The 19762-nt window shown below is 37.7% G+C and overlaps 2 protein-coding genes across 8 annotated transcripts; both read left to right on the forward strand.

Moving 5' to 3' along the window:
- Positions 1-3178: 3178 nt before the first annotated feature.
- Positions 3179-10942, forward strand: LOC106960701 (arfaptin-2-like). Of its 7 annotated transcripts, none has more exons than XM_015053932.1 (11): positions 3179-3281; positions 3360-3442; positions 3604-3712; positions 5002-5110; positions 5523-5585; positions 6122-6208; positions 6360-6460; positions 7210-7431; positions 7504-7661; positions 7774-7948; positions 9689-9844. In XM_015053932.1, exons 3-11 carry the CDS (start codon positions 3614-3616, stop codon positions 9842-9844), a joined length of 1170 nt encoding a protein of 389 aa, XP_014909418.1. In that variant the 5' UTR covers positions 3179-3281; positions 3360-3442; positions 3604-3613. The 7 variants fall into 7 exon arrangements, with proteins under 7 accessions (XP_014909418.1, XP_014909421.1, XP_014909417.1 ...); XM_015053935.1 differs by having other exon boundaries at positions 3360-3416; XM_015053931.1 differs by having other exon boundaries at positions 3197-3488.
- A 598-nt stretch (positions 10943-11540) lies between these two features.
- On the forward strand, positions 11541-18973 carry fhdc4 (FH2 domain containing 4). The gene is made up of 12 exons (XM_015053939.1): positions 11541-12221; positions 12645-13034; positions 13989-14050; positions 14674-14776; positions 14889-14974; positions 15161-15261; positions 15358-15428; positions 15517-15624; positions 16151-16221; positions 16305-16422; positions 16526-16690; positions 16778-18973. The coding sequence occupies exons 2-12, from the start codon at positions 12684-12686 to the stop codon at positions 18047-18049; spliced, it is 2508 nt and encodes an 835-aa protein (XP_014909425.1). The 5' UTR covers positions 11541-12221; positions 12645-12683; the 3' UTR covers positions 18050-18973.
- The last annotated feature ends 789 nt before the right edge of the window (positions 18974-19762 follow it).

The raw sequence follows: 19762 nt of genomic DNA on the forward strand, positions 1-19762 counted from the left end.
CTCCCAAAAATAAAGGTGCTTGTCTCTGAATGCATTTGGAAACTGTAATGTTTTATGTTTTGATTGATTCGCATATCTCTGTAAGAACAGATAAAATAGCACCTTCAGGCATCTGGAAATTGTGAATGTTCATAATTCTTTTACTGATATCTTTGTTGAGTTTGTTTTTTGTTTGTTTTGTCATGATGTCACGCAGGAAATTGGTGTGCCTAAAACGTTGCCTGCAAAATATATAGGTAGGTGTGTTTTGTGCACTCAAATATCAGCAGCTCATAAGGCCCTTATATCAGGCATAATATTCATAGAACAAATCTGAATTTGAAGAAAGCGATTTAAAAAAATCTCTTTAATTATTCTGCTATTTAACAAATATAAATAATTTTGGTAATCCTAACAGATTAATGACACAGTGAGTAAAGAAAAGTTAGGTTCTGTATTACTTTTAGACAACATACATTAATAAGTCGTGCGCATGTTCTTTCTTTCATGTGCTTTAATCCCATGGCTAATCCCAGCATCATAATTACACACTTGAGCCATTTGCAACACTTGCTCAAGGAAAGGATAACAGTTGTTGTCTTTTCATATGACACATTTACCTGAAATCACATGGGAGATATCATTTCAGAATTGATCATTTTCTGTCTCTGAACTGAGCCATGAAGGGGCAATAGTTTTCAGAGTTTAATAGAAAGCTGTTCCTCTAATAAAAGGCTGGGCTGCAAGGAATATGTGGTGACATTCATATGAATGTCAAGACCAGAGGGTTTTGGGCAGAATATTGCAGTGTAATTAAATGATGAAAGTCCTGGTGACCAAGCAGAACAATAAACTGAAATGACACCAAGAAATGGCAGACAGAAATGTTATCTTCCACAGTCTTAATCATCTAACCCTATCCAATATTTTACCTTTAGTTCAGTTGGATCAGAGAAGTGTGAAAGTAAAATCTTTCTCAATTTAATGTTGACGAGGATGTGATTTTGAAGAGTAAACGAGTGAGAAGCAACACACCTTAGCCATCAGAGGGCTAAGGTAGAAACAAGAAAAAAAAATGTCTTAAAAAATAAGGACAAAAGTCTAAACATGCTTACCAAATTCTACAACTGTGTCATCCAGAGGATCCTGTGCAACACTGTAGTCAGTGATAAACTAAATACTACTACCAATATGAATTAACAGGAACGTGCAAAACACTGAGTTACAGTGGCTATACAGCACTATGCATAAGAGAAAAATGTGAAATGTGATAAAAGCTGTCAGTAGTACAAATAAACTGTGTGTTTGTTCCTTTTAAAGAGAAAGTATTATGTGAAGTCCAACTTTTTTACACGGCGTTGTATTGTTCCATCACAAAACACATACCTGGAGTGTTGGTTTGATTCAAGGAATCCTTGAATCTACCGTGGCAACCATAGGTGCCCTAACACCTGCTAGTACAAAGCACCACCTATTTACCCAAAGCTCCTCCTTGAAGCTGCAGTCTCCAGCTGAGCTGTCGCCACAGAGACAAAGACAAAAAGGCCAATTTCAAGGCGTCAAACCGCAAAGTCAAATTTCTTTTAAAGGGGTGGTATTATGTCTTTCCTTCCAGGCACATAGTAACATTTTATAGCACAATCAAGTAACTATGTGCTTGGAAAACACATAATGACACCCCCTTTAAACACAAGGCAGCCATGTTGGAATCTGAGGTGAAGGTCGATGACCAAAAAAATGTCTCTTCTAGTGGCATTGTTTCCCTAGTTGGTACAAAACCTTGAATCCACTGACCCTAAACTGCCGAATCAGAGGAAACTACTTTCAAGAGGGCTGATTAAAAATCTATTAAAATTCCTTGGTACTGAAAGGTGCATTTTTCTATGTTTATACACTAAATGAACTATTGAAGATCTGAACTTTGAATTTGAAATAAAGTCTATTCTTTCAATTCAAATAGTCCCATTTTTATTTCATAACCTATATGTAAACAGTTGTTAATGCCTAATATGATGTGGATCTATTTTTCTTCTCTCCCTGACTTAACAGTCTAACAGTCTTTCACTATTCAAAAAGACTGCTGAACTGTCAGAAAGATCTTGATTAGAACTGAAACAAACTGATCAAAACAAACAGGGCCAATGATTAGAAGTTGAAATTAATTGATGATGTTGGAATTATACTTGCCTGAGGCCTGTCCTCAGGCTTTTCACTCTTCTATTTACATGGTAAAATTTGATGAGACGCTCCAATAATTTCAATAGTAAAAAGGCAACAACTGTCATTAAAATGCTAAAACCAGAGGCAGCAGCATAATAGATTCACATAAATCTGCAAATCTGTTGACATGCTTATTTGTTGATTAGAGCTGAAACAATAATACCCTGTCTTCTCGTATTTGGCATTTTTTATTGGCTTTGATCTGACAATTTTTTTTCTGAAATATTTGCTCTCAACAAGCACTTTTAGATAATTGTGAGGGAAGCAGGGAATGGGAAACAGTTGTTAAGGAAAAGAGTATATTAAGGAAGATCGGCCATAGTGAAACTATCAGCGTATTGTTGTGTGTTTGTGCATTAATGTGCATTAGGAATGGTTCTCTGTTCAGAGCTTGAGTAATTACAGAAAAACCTCCCCATTTGGAAACCATGTGCAACTTCCATGCATCCCTGATTAAAATAAATTGGGCAAATATCTAGAAGTGTGGTCAGTTTACTACCAAGCCTCTCAGACTGTTAACATCCCAAAATAAATTATTGTCTGCACATTTTAATTTATTGGGATGTTGTCAACAGAAAAAGGTGGTAAATTCATCCTAAAGCTTAATTCAATAGTTTTCAACAAAAATTTAATACAATCTAATTTACAAGTCGACAAGCAGCCAAGAAAAAGTGCCTCATCACAAAAATAAACACGAACTTAGAATGACATCTAGCGGACTGTCATAAAACTGCAACTGATGCAAAAGCTCTATGGCTACGTCAACAGTACTACGTGGAAGATGAAGCTGTGGGTGGAGGTGATGCTATGAAAAGGGTATTACATTTCACAATAAGGGCTTCTGGTTAACTTTATTGATCCCTTCCTCTTATTTTGCAACACCTGACACTCTTGAAAGAGTAATCCAGGTTTTTACTCCATATTTTTTTTCATGTGCATGTTTTAAACGAGCTGCGTGATCAAATAAATATAACGGAGACTTTTATTTCGAAGGGATTTTAATAAAGCCGTTAGCTGGCTAGATGCAGGGATTTTCTATGGGTGCAGACAGAAAATCATGTGAACGATTTAGGATTAACAATGTATGCTCTCGGAGATATTAAGTTGAAAACAATGGCGCTTTTCTGTTGAGCTGATTCTACATTTACATTTTCTTTCAGTTTAACCGCGACTTGTTTCCTTTTCGAAAGACTGGATTTGCCTTTCAACACACAGTTGTGAGGATTGGAAGCTAGCTCGTCAGGTAGCAGCAGGCAGCCACATCAGCACCGCTGTTCCCAGTCACACACGTTAGCATCTGAGTTATCGAGCTGCTGGTTTTGATTTCGCATGGATTTAAAGAGCTTGGGGATTAGCTTTTGCCAAGGTGGAAACAATTTATCATCCTGTGTTGGTTTCTTGCAGAGATTTCATCATGGCAGACAATATCATGAGCAAGGCTGCTACCATGGAGATCCCCATTAACAGCAATGGGGATACAGGGACTCTGACTGAAGATGACAGCCTGGAGCAGGTGAGTCAACTTTTATTCCACCTCATAATATTTTAATACATGATGCCAGTGAGGTGTTTTTGTTTTCTTACATATTACCTGGCTGTGTGTTTAGGTCTTAAACTGATTAGGCCAAATGTTAGCTTAACCCTGCAGGGTTTTGAAAGTATTAATAAGTCACGTTTAAGATTAGCAGCTGGTTAAGAACATGTGCATGGAATACGTATGATTTGTTTGTCCAAGACGGCACCAAAGAGTATTTTTTGTGCTTCAGTCATTGATGATAGTCATATGCATCCCTTGTTATTTGACAAAATAATGTGCAATAAAACAGACATATTTTAGGCAAGCAATAAAATAGAAAAGCTACATCAACATGGTTGCATTGCACCTTTAAACTAAGACTTTGTTCAGATATGTTTAATTTAACTTGCATTCATTCTACAGTCGGAAGCTATCTGCATGTAACATCTTGACTATGCATTTAGTTGCCCCAACAAACTTCCAGAAGTAATAAACTCTGATTTTAGCTATGCCAGAACTTCATTTTTTGTCTGTCTAAGCAGTTATTTTGTTCATTTGGATTTAACGTTGATGCTGAAAAATCACGTTAATGAAATACCTCATCATCTTCCAGGCTCTGGCAGCCACATGGAAGTATTGGGTTTCAGTTGTTCATGATGTCATCCACTTTGACAAAATGTTAACAGAAGGAACCCCCGGTGCATTATGCTGCACCTAACAGTGGGCCAAACAGACTTTTCTTTTCCTTTTTTTGTAGCTGAGTTGTTGAGGTTTTACCATGACTTAACCTGGCCTCCCTTCTTTGTTTCTATGTCTAAAACAATTGTTATTTTAACGGGTGTGTAAACCTTAGGATTGGCTAAACACAACATAATTCTGTCACCCTTCAGCAGAAGGGTATCTGTCATTGTGACTCAGATTAGGTCTGCTTAGATCATACAAGTTTAGTTTAGTATTTGTGAATAAGCATTTCAATGTGCACATAGTGATTTAAGTAAGAAAATAAATAGTACACTCATCTTTCCTCTTTAGTTTTAGTCAAACAGAATCTAAAGTAGGCATGAGAAAATTGTTTGCTTCTGATTTTTACTTTACTGAAATGAAACTTGATTTTGTTCAAGGTGTCAAAAAAGGGTACCTCATTGCTAATTTATGTCCCGTTTAGTGAAGCTGGCTGAAAAACAGTGTGTGGAGGATCGTATGCATTTTCTTTTTTTATGCCTTTTTTATGTTTTTGGCCCTTTCAACCCTATATGCGGACATCTTTTTGGATGTAAATCTCTCAGGATTTGCAGCAGGTGATGGTGTCTGGACCCAACCTGAATGAAACCAGTATCGTGTCAGGAGGCTATGGAGGACCGGCTGGGGGCATCATTCCAACAAGCTCCATCAAAGGTATTATCGGGAGGTCAAACGCGTTGTCTTTTTTTCTTCATTTTGACGACTTTTGTTTCTTTTAAAAGCTCATATTTGACGATGCACTATTAGTTACCATTTCATATCTCGTTGTTTAAAAAAAAAATTTACTCTATGTACTTTTCCAAGACAGAGATGATTTGAAGTAGCACACTGTTCCATCCACCGTCTGTTTTCACTCTCTTGTCAGAAGCAGGCTGCTCTGAGCTTAGCCAGAGATCTGTCAGTGTTGTTGAATGCCTTAAAGGAACTCCAAGCAGCTCACTAATGTAATGCACCCTGAGGAAACCATAGCAGAGCTAGAACGCTTCCTCCTCATATATTATTGTGCCTCTAAGGAACTCGTGACCTCTAGGCTGCTGGTTCATGTTCCAAACATCATATTCCTTAGGGCCTGGAGTTCGCTACAACCCTGAGTATCTGGACAGAGGACGGGCCCCTGCACCAGGACTAGGTGGCTGTGTGTTCTAATGACAACTTTTCTTAATTAAACCTTTTATATGTTGGGATTTGTGACCTTCTTTAAGAGTTTTTGTATTGCTTGACTAAAAGGATTGTATGCAACTTTGCTCGTATCTATTGACTCACAGCATTGGTAAACACGACTGTATTGCAACCTTCAGAATTAGGGACGTACTAACGTGATATTACTGTTTTGTCTCTTAAAATGTTGACCTCATGTCCAGTTTACTCCTGTGGGCTGTAAAATGAGCTTTGGATGACTGTTTTGTTGTTGCGCTGCACTTTCATTGTGACCCTAATATTGTGCATTTTCTTATCTTTTTTTTAGTGACTTTTATTTTTGCATGAAAAACCTGCATTGTGGACTGTTATGTCTTCAAACTCACTTGCAACACCATCTTCACCAAAACCAGTTTCTATATGTTCCTTCAGCTTGTTATTTCACTATCAAGTTCCTGTGCATAAGCTTCCTCATTATCTGTGACCTTTTCTCATTCCTGCTTTTCATCGCCACCATGCTCATTTCAGACATTCGCATGAAATCCAGGGGTGTTAACCTGCCTTATAGTAATGCTTCAGCCAGTCGACTAGCTCATCACACAAACCAGCATCCAGGTATCACCCAGCTCCTCACTATCTCCATCTTATTCTCGCTTATTGTCATGATCCATCAAATATACCACCACCCTGCAAATTAAAAGAAAAAGTACAATGTCCCAAAGTATACTCAATATTTCTTTCTTCCTTTTTTTTTTTTTCATCTAAGGGTCACTGAATCATAACACTAATTCAACTGAAGAAGTTTCTCGTGGTGTGGCAGTGGAGAAACTGGACAGTGTAAAGAAATGGGGCATTAATACGTACAAGGTAATGCCAGTTGTGTGCTACATGTTTAAACTGTAGAAAACATTTGCATGCTAAACTGTATGTCCATGTACTGCACAGTATATGCACTCAGTACATGGTTAGGGCTCCTTTTGCATTTTATCAGTGCAGCATGTCATGGTTCTGATGAGGTATGGAGTAAACCCAGTATGGATAAATATCAGTCTTCAGCTCATCTGCATTGTTTGGTTCTGCTGTCTCTCATCTTCCTCATGACAGATGAATAATCCATGAAAGGAAGCATGAAGTACTCTAAAATTCCCTGGCAGACGGCTGGACTGACTTTTTACTTGATAACACATTGTGGACCAATGCCAGCAATTGACATGGCTCCACATAGGTCTGACTGTGGAAAACCTCAAACTAGACCTCATCAAACCTTGATTTAGTATCTCTCCACTCTTCATCCAAACTCCGGGGCCTTGGTTTCTAAATTAAAAACAAACGTTGGTTTCATATGCGAAGAGGACTTTGGATTTCTTTTTTTTTTTCCTTTTTCTCCTGAGTTTGAGACATTGGATGTTGTCCCTGACTTAGGAGTGGCCTAGCCCAAGGACTATGCCAGTGGTGGCCCATGAATCACTGACTCCAATCACAGCTACAAATTATTTATGCTCTTTGCAATGAATCTGCATGAGATTCCCTTTTTGTAGTGGATTACTGAAATGAAAGTAATGTTAACTGGTCATCTTGTTAGGAATAAACCTATATTATCTTTGTGGCGGTTTCAGTGTACAAAGCAGATGTTCTCAGAGAAGTTCGGCAGAGGCTCTCGAACGGTGGACTTGGAATTGGAAGCCCAGATCGATGTTTTGAGGGACACCAAGAGCAAATACGAAAACATCCTAAGACTGGCGACTGCGCTCATCACTCATTTCCAAAGCATGGTGCAAACGCAGCAGGCTCTTGGGGATACATTCACAGACCTGAGTCAGAAGTCCCCCGAGTTACAGGTGCACCGATGACTCAATGTCCACGTCGGATGGTCTCAAACAGCCGATTAAAACTTGTGTGTATCCCTGCAGGATGAATTTGGGTATAATGCAGAAACACAAAAGCTGCTGTGCAAGAATGGTGAGGCTTTGCTGGGTGCCATCAATTTCTTTGTGTCCAGCGTGAACACCCTGGTCAATAAAACCATGGAGGATACTCTGTTGACAATCAGACATTATGAAAATGCAAGGTATAAAGTGTTGACACTTTACATGAGAGATTAGTGATATTATTAAAATATTTGCAAGGGGAAAGCATGGATAAAGTTTTATCTGTTTCTGTTCTTTCTGTCATGCGTGCAGACTTGAATTCGATGCCTATCGCTCTGATCTGGAGGAGCTAAGCTTGGGTCCAAGGGATGCAGCTGCTATGGTTCGCATTGAGATGGCTCAGCAGGAGTACCACACCCACAGAGAGAAATATGAGCGGCTTCGTAGTGATGTGTCCATCAAACTTAAATTTCTGGAGGAAAATAAGGTTTGCTTTGCAGATTTATGCATCTTCCCATTTTATTTTCTATCATAATAACTCCAGCTATTACTAGTGGTGGGACTCAAATAAAATCTTTAAATGAGTTGATTTCGAGGTCTGTAATTAGTCACACTCTAATTGAAAACTATGCATCAACAAAATAAGCAACATTTTAGATTCAAAAACCCTTTTTGACTGTAAATTACTGGATAAAGAGACATGAGCTCAACAACAAAGATGTTTGTTGTTTTTAATTTATTTTGGTTTTTCAACCAGCCGATTGGTGCAAAGTGCTGTTATACCAATTTAGCTTTCAAGTGTTTCAGGACCCCTGATCATTCATGTAACTATTTGTTGGTAAAAATAATAAATAAAATAAACGCAATTGATTGAAATAACTTTTTTTTTAACAAATTAAAATCTATCTAAAATATCAAAATTAACGCATCAAAGTCCCAGTATTAGTAATTACACGTTGTGATAAATTCTAGGAAATTAACAATTTGTGCAGTTTCTCTTTTTATCATTTTTGTCCAATAAATGCATTGATGGTTCCAACACTTAGTTGGGCTACACCAGTTTCCAAATATACACACTGTTGATTATTACTTGCATTTGAACAAAGCCTTTACTCCACCTTGAAAACATTCCATTTTCAATTCTTATAAAAGTCTTTGTATAGGAATTTGATCAATTTTATGTAAGTCATTGCAAGCTCGCCATGCTTCAGTGATTATGCCATGACATCACTGTTGGATGTGGTTACACATACGCAGGGGCACAAATGTGACCACACCCAAACTCTGAGATCACTGATGCTTGATGTGGTGTTTAAGCCGAAACTAGCAAACCAAGGAGAAGAATAAGGTGCTGCTTTCAAATGTCACTTGGAAATTAGTTGGTTGTAATAATGCTGAGTATTAAAAAAGCAGCCTAGTGTAAGACAAAGCGCTTGAGAGGCAAAAAAAAAAAAAAACTAAACAAAAAACCAACAAAGAGAAATAAAGAAACGAGAGACACAACATAATGGCAAAACTGAGTAAACAGTTTAAACAAATAATGTGAAGAATGGAGAGAGCTGTATCACTGTGATTTGTGTAAAAGAAGCTTGGCACTACAGGGGTTAAGGCTGTAGAGAGCCATATGCCACGTGAGAAGCACAAAGCCCATGCCAAGAGCCACAAAAAGATTCCACACTTTTAGTCCCCTGAAAAGAAAAAGTTTCTTTTAAACATTGGTCGTGATATAGGGCTTACATTTATTGTCCTAATGTTCTTTAAAAAATCTTAAATTTTACTTGGTGGAACATTCAGAAACTCTGTTTAGCCCATGCCCCCTTTTCTCTGCCTTGTAAAATCCAACACAACCATTGTTTTCAGAAGTCATCTAATTATTACATGGAGTCCGTCCACCAGTGTGTGATTTAGTCCCACTATAAATCCAGTCCCCTTAGTTACAACATAACTTAACCTAACTTTATTAGTTTGTCAGACGTTAGTGAACACCATGAAGACCAAAGAACACATGAGACAGATCAGGGGAAAATCTTACCACTTTGACTTCACTTTTTGCACTATTTTGCACTGGGCTGTCATAAAATCACACTAATATATATTACAGTCTGTGCTTCTCATAGAACATGACATGAGAAAGTTTAAAGGACTGTTTCTCTCTGAATTTTTAAATATTCCTTTTTCCATTTTGTTTGCAATAACTTAATGCTCCTTCTCATTTGTTTTTTCCTAGGTGAAGGTGATGCACAAGCAGCTGCTTCTCTTCCATAATGCAATCTCAGCTTACTTTGCTGGCAACCAGCAGCAGTTGGAACAAACTCTAATACAGTTCAATGTAAAGTTAAAGCCTCCAGGGTCAGACAAGCCTTCCTGGCTGGAGGAGCAGTAATGGACACACAAAGTTCATCTGCTTCTTGACATTTTCAGTGACGCAACAGATGAGTGGTTCGAAGGATATATATTAAATGATTAGGACCCAGATTAAAAACCTTTTTGTAATGTTTTTTTAGTATCATTTATGACATAGATGAAAATATTCTTTTTTTCTTTTTGTTACATTGCAAACCTCTTATTTTGCTATTCTTATAGTTGGCACAATCATTTTCAGACATGTCACTTATTTATGTTCAAGGTTGTAGTTTAGTATGGAGGTTCCCTCGGGCAGTTTTGCACATTATTTTTAATTTTTACCTAAAGATACATGTAACATGTTGGTGTATATTAAATTTGAGGAAGTCTACAAGTTGGAGCAGCACATCACATCCCTGAGATGGTGTACATAACGTTATGACATATCATCTTTAAATGGTATTTATTTTCTAAATCATGTTCTTCAAATTAACCTATCGTGTTTCTCCTGTCACTTTGTGAAATACCTTCCAGAAGGGTCATTGTACAATGAACTAATATTTGCAATGAAATTACTTTTTTTCTTTACTCTGATAAACAGTCATTATCACTTTGGTCTTCTAATTTTTTGATTATCCCCAGATACACTATGCTGTAATGAGCGCAGCAACACTACAGGCTTCTTTCTTTCTTTTTTTCTTTTTTAAAACAAACTTTCTTTACCCTAGTGTGTTTTGTCATATTCCACATCAGTGCATTTGTTTGATCCTTTGTCAGTAAATGCATATATTTCAGTTACATAGACTAAAAAATAATCAATTTCAGCCAAGTCAATTTTTGACTGGTATAATAGCAGGTGACTGTAAAGCTATGAACAGGATGCGAGACTTGTTCTTAAAGTCTCAAACTATAGAACATAAACAGTAAACCCCTAATAATGAATGCACTTTAGTTTAAAAACAAAGGTCAGTGTCCCTTCCAAGATGGAATGTAGATCGTACCTTTTTTCATATTTTATTTATTCACCTGTTTGTAACATATGTGTATAATACTGAGGGTTCTCTAAGGTTGTAGTTGGCTGGTTGTATTTTTCCTCTGTCTGCATTTCCAATAAAGTGCTGGATGTTATAAGTTTCATTGAACTTTGTGGTTATCTATTATTGTTGCATTCAGATTTCTTCAGAACTAAAGCTTACTATGTATTATGTTTTCATATGAAACAAATGTATTTTCACTTGTGGGTTATAACTCTCACTACTGTTCACTGGAGTCCCAAATTCATAGTTTCAGAGTGATGAATGTCGGTGACTTTGTTTCTTATCTGTTGAATTTCTGCAGAACCATATGGGCGGTTGTAGATGAGAGGAGCATTGTGGGAAAAGCAGCACTTTGTATCAGCATTTAAGCACCTCCAAATGGCTGCCATGGGAGATTAAAGGATTTCTCAAACGTACCATGGGGAAATCAAAGCAACACTATGTTGCTTTTGATGAGGGAATCACATTGTAACATGATATGTTAAAAACATTAACATAATACTCCTGCTTTAGCAACAAATTAAAAGTTAAGGTGTTGTACTTTTAGCTTTAGACAAATTGAGAATTTGCAGCTCCAAAGTTGCAAGTAATATATAGTAATATATTATATAACAAAATATTGAAGTTTGACATCCTTTTGTACTATGCCACCATTGAAATAATAATAGTAAAATGAATTAAAAAAAAAAAAAAAAAACCACTGGCCCCACCTTAGCCACCCCAACCAAATATAGTCTAGAACCGCCACTGGGTCTAACAGCAATCACCTGGGTGAGGCTAGTGAAAGTGAACTCAGACAAACAAACAAAAAGTTTTTGATTAATCACAGGTAATTCATTTGTAATTTTACTGAGGTCACGTGTGAGTCATAATTTTAAACCTTTCGTGTAAAACAAAGAGAAGAGAAAGAAAGGGAATTAAAGAGCTAAACAGCAAAGAAAGCGAAAATGGTAAATACAAAAAAAAAAAAAAAATAAGAACTTTGTTTTTTACTTTCACAGCTTGTGACTTTACCTCAGCGGTGCATAATCGTTCAAAAATTCACTAAATCAATAGGAATTCAGACAGGACACCTATCAGGCAGCCGGAATCCAGCGGTCTGCTCACATGAGCTGCGCACGGGCTGCTGGTCAGAGAGAACAGCCGACTCCTGCCGCCATGTCCAAAACAACTGCAACTTCGGGCTAATCGCCAGACTTAGCTGTGCCGGGAAGGCGTGGGATATCATGGAAGTGACTTACCTAGGCGTGTCGTCAAACACGCAGTACATTTCGAAACTCTCCTCGCCTTATCCAAGTTAATGCAACTCGTGCTCCTTAGGATTCAACAGGAGGACCACAAGGACGGATAATGGAACTGCTTCATATAGGCACTAAACATGTAAGTTCTTTGATTTACTTTTTAAATCGCCTACCAAAGTTATGATAACGGAAATATGCAGAGAAAAGTTTGTAAAAAGACTGTATTGAATATTTTCGTTTTCGAACAAAAACGCAATCTTGTCTATTTGAAGCATGATCATGTGTTCTCTTTCCAAAAAACATGTAGATAAGAGAATAAAGTCTCTGCGCAAACTGCAGTATCACTTATTTTATGCTACGGGACCTCTTGGAGTAGAGTTGTGTTATTGTAATTAATATTAAATGTATTGGAAGAAAACTAAAGATTAAGTGATTTTTTTTATTATTATTTTAATAGCTATAAATCAGCTCTATATTCAGTTTCAGCTCAGCTTTCCTGTTTTGGAACAAGTCTTAAATCAATTGTACTACATAAGATAACATCATGTATGTGTTGAACCAGGATCATTAAGGCTCCCTAAACCTGCTGAGACCCTCAAAGATGCAAGCAGTGAATCCCCCCGCTCCACCACCACCTCCTCCACCGCTACCACCACCTCCTCCACCACCACCACCTCCAGCTCCTGGACTTCCCCAGCATGGAGGTGGCCTCATGGATTGGGGAGACCGCCGGCGGTCCAGGATGCGCAATTTTAACTGGGAAGCTCTTCCCAAACACAGCGTGATTGGAAAGCACAACATATGGACATCAGATAAGACTGATGGCCAGTATGAGCTGGACACTGATCACATGGAGGAGTTGTTTAGCCACAACCACGGTCAGCAACATCCAAAGGCCCTGAACCGCTTAAGTGTGAGGGGGCAGCTACCTTCTGGCACTGGAGGAGAGATGGTGAGTTTACCCATATGGTGTTCTGCTAGATAAGTTCTCATTTAGAAACTGGAGGTCAAGGGATTGAAGCCATACATTAAAATGTTGGGAATTTTGTTGTGGTGAAACACTTAGACATGAAAATTTGTTCCTTTGACCCCAATTGATTTTCTTTCTCCCCCTTGGCTTACATGTGAGATAAACAGAAAACATCCCTTCAGATTCTTACAGCCTCATGTGCTGGGAATTATTCATTAGAAATGGATAGAAGTTATCTCTTATTTAGTTTGTTAAATGAGGATTAAAAACATATTTTTGAAGCCTTTTAGCTGTTTCCATGAATTGAAGTCAGCTTAGAAAACAGTATCTTAGGAACATTGTGTATGGCTGTAGGATCACTCAGTACAAGGGTGGAGTCTCCCTATTGATCATGAAGTTATCTCTTATTTAGTTTGTTAAAATAAATGAGGATTAAAAACATATTTTTGAAGCCTTTTAGCTGTTACCATGAATTGAAGTAAGTTTAGAAAACAGTATCTTAGGAACATTGTGTATGGCTGTAGGATCACTCAGTACAAGGGTGGAGTCTCCCTATTGATCATGTTTGCCAAAGGAAGAAATAATTGTCTCTTTAGTAGATCCTACAGTGACCACCTTATGCCATACATTTCCTCTGTCTATAGATAATCAAGCAGATTTGAAGGATTCTAGGTTTGTTGTATAAAATGGACTAAAATGTAGCTGCTTGGAATAGAACCTTAAGTAAACGTTGTTTCAGAATACAAGGCTATCTTTACTCAGACTGTTCAATAGAAACAACTCAGAGAAACCTTAACCTTTGGAATCGGTCGTCCTTTTTTTGGAACGCAGAGATGTATGTGATAGAAAAAGATGCTTCTCAAGCCAATAGTGAAATTATCTTAACAACTGACTCGACTGATTGTTTGCCGTGTCTTTGTCTGTTTCCATCTCCAGGTTACCATCCTCGGCGCCAAAAGGAGCATGAACATTGGAATATTCCTGAAGCAGTTCAAGCGGTGAGTCAGTGGCTGTGCTTTTAGGGTGTAAGTGTTTTTGCTCAACAATTTCTTCATACCGAGGGTAAAAACAACACGATGAGACAGATAAATTTGTGCTTGACATGGCTACATGACGCTTACAAGCCTTTGAAAGACAACATGCCCAGACAGGTCTGATCCATGCTTTGTGACCTCCCTGTGGTATTCAGTACAGATCGGTAAATGAAAGTCTTGTAAATGTATTGTCAGAGGCTGTTTGGCAACCACAACAGCCCCAGCAAGAAATGGAACTGCATCGTTGTTTATCCTGTAAAACATCTGTAAGTAAACTGACAGGCTATTCTACTGCAGTGCAAACAGAAAATGTGGAAGGCTTGTTATGTCATAAGCATTTTTGTAACATAGGTTCATCCATCATTTCTTTGCCCTGTACCGCATTTCTCTTCTTTATGATTGAAGTTAGGTCTTTGCAAACCATTTTGAACAGGTAGAGGCTTGTAAAGGCCAGGAACTCAAGTCTTTCATGCATACAAAAAGGATGGTCTTAACATGGACTTACAGCTCATCAGTCACAGGCCTACACAAGCATTAATTACACTCTGATTGGTTATGACTGGTGATCTTTCCACCTCCATCCACAGCCCTGTGAAGGATCTGATTCAAGACATTCAGTCGGGAAATGGGCTCGGTTTTGGCACAGGAAAACTGCGGGAAATGTGCAAGTTGCTGCCAGATGAGGGGGAGGTATTTATTTTAATTTGTTTTGATTAATTTTGCACAGTTTTAATAAAGGTATACCAATGGGAAAACAAATGACTTGGTTTGAATACTTGTGCTTTATTTTTCATTTATTCAGATGAAGCAGTTGGTCGGTTTTAAAGGTGACCCATCAGCCCTCCCTGAAGCTGATCTGTTTATGCTAATGCTGATAAAGATGCCCAGGTAAGCAGCTAGACGATACCTCTATGAACAGCAAATTTAAAAATATGCACTACTTTGTGTTGGTTTATGACAGAAAATCCTTGTAAAATTAGTAGAAGTGTGCTGCTATAATGTGACAAACCAGTTCAAAAGTTCAAAGAACTTTTTCAAGGCTGGCTAACAGTTGGTTTACATCTGGTCCGTTAGTTATGAAGAGCGCCTGAGATGCTTGGTGCTTAAGGAGGAATTCTTCACTCTCATGAAGGAAATAACAGGATTCATTGGTACTCTCACAGAAGCTGGAAAAGGTATTGTTGCTTGAGCTAATTTCACAATAAACATGACTAATAAATTAGGACTGGAAACCCTGGAGTTTCGCTGCTAACACTGTATTTCTTTTTTAGAGCTGTTGGAGTGTGATAATTTACACTCTGTCATTCGCTTGGTGCTGAAAACAGGAAATTACATGAATGCTGTAAGCAGTTAATTTGCACTCTTGATATATTGGAGAACTTTCCTTTGTGTTTTGCATTACTGACCTGAAGATTTGTGTTTATTTGCAGGGGGGCTACGCAGGCAGTGCAGTTGGCTTCCGCATGTCATCTCTCCTGAAATTGGCAGACACCAAAGCAAACAAACCTGGAATGAATCTCATGCATTATGTTGTGATGGTAAGTAGTTTTTTTTTATTGTTGTTTTTTTTTTATTGTAAGGTTGCACAATTGAACAGCTGCTAGCACCGTTCTTGTTCTTGCTGAGTTCTACAGCTTCCTTACACAGTTCAAATTCAAGACCTGAAGGTTAATTGGATAATCTAAATTGAAATGCCTGTAGACCTATCCAGGATTTAGCCTGTCTTTTGTCTGACAAATTCTGAAGATAGGCCCCAACACCCCAAGACTCTGCGAGGATAAGTGTGCATAGATGAGGAATAGATCAGCATGCCATTTAGTCGACACAGCTAAGCCTCAAAAAATATTTTAACCATTCTCTGTAAACTCAAGGAATGATGTGAAAATCCTGATTTATCAGCAGTTTCTGAAATAATTAGAGCCTAGATTCCTAAATGTACTGAGTGGCTGCCTTTTGACTGGCTGATTCATTAAATCTTTCCAAACAGATGTAGCTAGCAAAGTGGTCTGTGATTAAATTTTTGAAGAAATGTGATTCTTAAGCTAAATTGTGTGTTTATTACAGCAAGCAAAGAAGGTAGATGTGGCACTGCTGAAATTTCCAGATCAACTCAAACACATTGAAGCTGGATCAAGGTAAAAATTAGCAAAAATAATCTTCTTGTCCTTATATTTGGAATGCAGTCAAAATGTTGATGAATATTTTAACATTATTTCAGGATAATTAAAGGTGACATTGAAGCTGAGATTGAAAGACAAAAGAAGAAAGTACAAGTCGCCAAAGCAGACACTTTGAAACAGGAAGAACTAAAAGAACAGATGGAGGGTTTTCTAAAGGTAACCGTTGCCTTCAGCAGTGGGAAATGTTAAACATTGTCTTAATTCTGAATACGTAAAACTATGAATCCATTTTCTAATTACTTATTTGGGTTCAATTTAGGAAGCTGATGTTCGTTTGGGAGAAGTAGAGACTCATTTTGAAGAACTTCAGGCTGTAAGTGACTCTGTGGCTGAGTACTTCTGTGAAGACTCCAAGACCTTTAAGCTGGAGGAATGTTGTTCTGTCTTTCATTCTTTCTGCCAAAGGTTTATCCGGGCTATGCAGGTAAATCTACACACTGGCATGTCTCTTGTCTTTGCTATACAATAAAAAATCTTGCTCTGATTCATTAACGTGGAGATGTTTCTGCAGGAAAACAAGGCAAGAGAGATGGCAGACATGAAACGGAAACACATCAATAGATTGGAGAATGCAGCCAAGCGCCGTTCCACTGCAACCTGTTCAAGTAGAGACAAGGAAATGGAGGGTGTTGCATTGGAGCATGTTCTACAGAACGCCCTAACTAAACGCGTCTCTAGGAGGAGACTGGGGAAGCCTTCATCAAGCAATGGAAGCCCCACAAGAGGGAGTCCAGTTAATGGGAGCCTGTCAGAAATCAATTCTCAGACAAACCTTTCAAATGGAACGCTACAGCACAGGAACACTTTCAGAGCCAAAGATATGGTCAAAAAAGAGTGGAATTCTGCATTTGAGCTCACTGAGAACTTTCCACAAAAACAAGAACAGTCACATTTTCAACAGAATGACTCTAAAAACATAGCTACGTTTGAAGAAAAGACAAAACCGCTGGACAAAGTGTATTCCGAGGATTCCACGAGCCAATCTAAAACAACCCACACTCTTCCCAAAATTAAGTCTACCTCTGCCACTTCTGAAGATGATGAAGAGGAAGATATACAAGACAATAATGAGGAAGAGGCGCAGAAGTTGCGTGAAGCCTCTAGAAAGGTTTTAAAGTACCAGAACAGTCGTTTAAGTTCTTCCTCTGTGGATCACTCTCTGGAAAACCAGAAATCGCCTCCTGTCAAGAAGACCTTGGCTCGCCAGTTCACCTTTGATGAGGAAACGCAAAGGTATCCTGGAGACCCAACCAATGAGGATTTGATTCAGTTTTTGCTTGGCCCACAGTCCTCCACGAAACGCAATCTTGGCCGCCGACACACTGTGCCTACTAAAGTTTCTAAAACGCAAAAAGAGAAAGAAAATGAGCAGACTCAGTCTTCATCTAGAAGTCCAAATCCTTTGGTCCAAATCAAGGAACCCCAGCAAAGACAGGGTGTTGAACACACATCCTCAAAAGAGGCAATTGATTTCACTGACATTTCAAACAAGATAAAAAAATCTTATAGTCTGGATCAGAATTCTCCATCGGCAGAAAAGAAAAGTAAGCCAAGCAATTCCTTGGACCAGGCTTCAGAAAGAAGGCTTCAGGAAAAACAAGGACAGAAGTCAATGGAGCGCAAAGAGAGCCACCAACACACTAATGTTGAAAATATTCTTCCCAGGAGTGGTTGGTTAAAGACTGAGGGCTCTGGATATTTTTTCAGTTTCTTAAGACGCTTTGGAGACATAAGCAAATCACCGAGCAGCAAAGAAGCTGATCCTGAAGATTCAAGTGTGTAGGCTTTAAATTAAAAAATGATGGGAACAGTTGTATTAATTTAAAATGTAACTTATGTATTACTTAATCAGACATAAATATAGTTGATTTGTTGTTACATTATAATAGTGTAGCCATTTAATTTTTGATTTTGATAGAAAGGTAAAGGTATGAAAGAAAGTTGTGAGAAATTGTTAGGGGAATGTTTTAAGAGAAGACATTTCGCATGTTTTACCACTAGATGGCGAGAGTTAACAGTGATTGAGTTGAATATAGATTCATTGAAACTTTGCAGGTAGTTTGTAAGTTGTTGATTGCCAAAAGAGAGGGAGACACACATCGTCACATTTTTATTTTATTGAAGTCATTTACATTCAATCATATGTTGGATAAATTAAAAAATGCTTACATTGTGTGTCTTGGTCTGGGAAAAAAAAGCAATAACCAAATAGAAAATGCAGAGAAAGTGATGAGAAGGTCAAAGTCAAGAGATTCTGACATTGCGAAATGAAAATATGTTAGGATTTTTATTTGATTTTTTTTTTTTTTTTTACTGTAGTGATAGTGTGTAATGTCTGCTTGTTTACAGTTTGGTTAATTTGATGTGCAATTGTGATTTTATCTGTAAGCTCTCATTCCTCTGATTCTCAGCCTCTGGTTGCTGTTGAAGCTCAACAAAGGAGCAGCCGCTTGTCATTTCTCTCAGTCACGCTGAATTCAGCTATTGTTTTTATGTGAAATGGGTCAGTGTTACAAAGGCTGTCTGTATCTGAGCAGAGCTGAATGAGGGCCAGTATTTGTCAAAAAAAAAAAAAAAGAATGCTGATTCTAACTTGAGAATATATGTTTAATACTGTTACAAAAACTTGACACTGTTAATATTATAACAGAACCTGTTGTCATACAGAACTGCTAAATTACACATCTGTTGTCCTCCTTTAATTTGGGGGGAAAAAAGGCAAAAGCTCACAGAGACATACATAGAAATTGCTAATTTATGTTGAACCTTTGTGGATATTTCACTGTTAAACATAGAATATAGAAACTCTTTACTATTATTTGCTGGTTTCAATTATGCGCATGACGCAGTGAAAATGAGTAAAATATTTGGAATTATCAGACTGATAGCTATTACTGTTTATTTGAAAGAGATTATTTAAATGACTGTGATATATCAACTTTAAAATTATAAAAAAATTAAAACATTGTGTACCATTTTATCTTTAAAACTCTTTCTATAGGTATGAATAGGTAATTTAGAAAATAGGACCTGTATGCATGAATAAACAGGAGTCATGTCTAGTGTCCAGCTTACTGTATTTATGTATATTTATGATCAGAAATTCCATACAGATTTGTACTTTCATTCAAAATGTTAATATAATTATTTAATACCATGTATAATATGTGATTTGTTTTTTTTGTTTTTTTAATTGAGTTTGATTTATTAAAAACGTGTAAACAGAAATCTGGGTTCTTTCCTTATTTGTATATTGTGAGGCCGTCTCAGTCCTAGTGATCTGCTGCTGTCAGACTGCAGCAGCCATCTTGACTAAGCTGGAGGCAGTCTCTATGGCAACACCGAGTTGGAGAGTAGAAGTCTGTGTTTGCCCTTTACTTCAGACCCAACCCCCTAACTAATCCCCCACTGAATGTATCAGCTCACTTATTGTGGACACAGTACAGTACATCATCATACAGGTCCACCTTCTGACATTCATCTGTTTGCCAAAGAA

Source organism: Poecilia latipinna, unplaced genomic scaffold (genome assembly GCF_001443285.1).
Source record: "Poecilia latipinna isolate Pla-1442-1.1 unplaced genomic scaffold, P_latipinna-1.0 Scaffold1214, whole genome shotgun sequence".
Lineage (NCBI taxonomy): Eukaryota > Metazoa > Chordata > Actinopteri > Cyprinodontiformes > Poeciliidae > Poecilia > Poecilia latipinna.

What these genes read in the sequence shown, in the direction of transcription:
- LOC106960701 (XM_015053932.1), top strand. Translation starts at nt 3,614, where the DNA reads ATGGCAGACAATATCATGAGCAAGGCTGCTACCATGGAGATCCCCATT. An exon ending in TCACACAAACCAGCATCCAG is followed by an intron (nt 6,209 to 6,359) that starts GTATCACCCAGC and finishes TTTTCATCTAAG; the next exon opens with GGTCACTGAATCATAACACT. An exon ending in GGGGCATTAATACGTACAAG is followed by an intron (nt 6,461 to 7,209) that starts GTAATGCCAGTT and finishes TGGCGGTTTCAG; the next exon opens with TGTACAAAGCAGATGTTCTC.
- fhdc4 (XM_015053939.1), top strand. Translation starts at nt 12,684, where the DNA reads ATGCAAGCAGTGAATCCCCCCGCTCCACCACCACCTCCTCCACCGCTA. An exon ending in CAGGAAATTACATGAATGCT is followed by an intron (nt 15,429 to 15,516) that starts GTAAGCAGTTAA and finishes GTTTATTTGCAG; the next exon opens with GGGGGCTACGCAGGCAGTGC. An exon ending in GGTTTATCCGGGCTATGCAG is followed by an intron (nt 16,691 to 16,777) that starts GTAAATCTACAC and finishes ATGTTTCTGCAG; the next exon opens with GAAAACAAGGCAAGAGAGAT.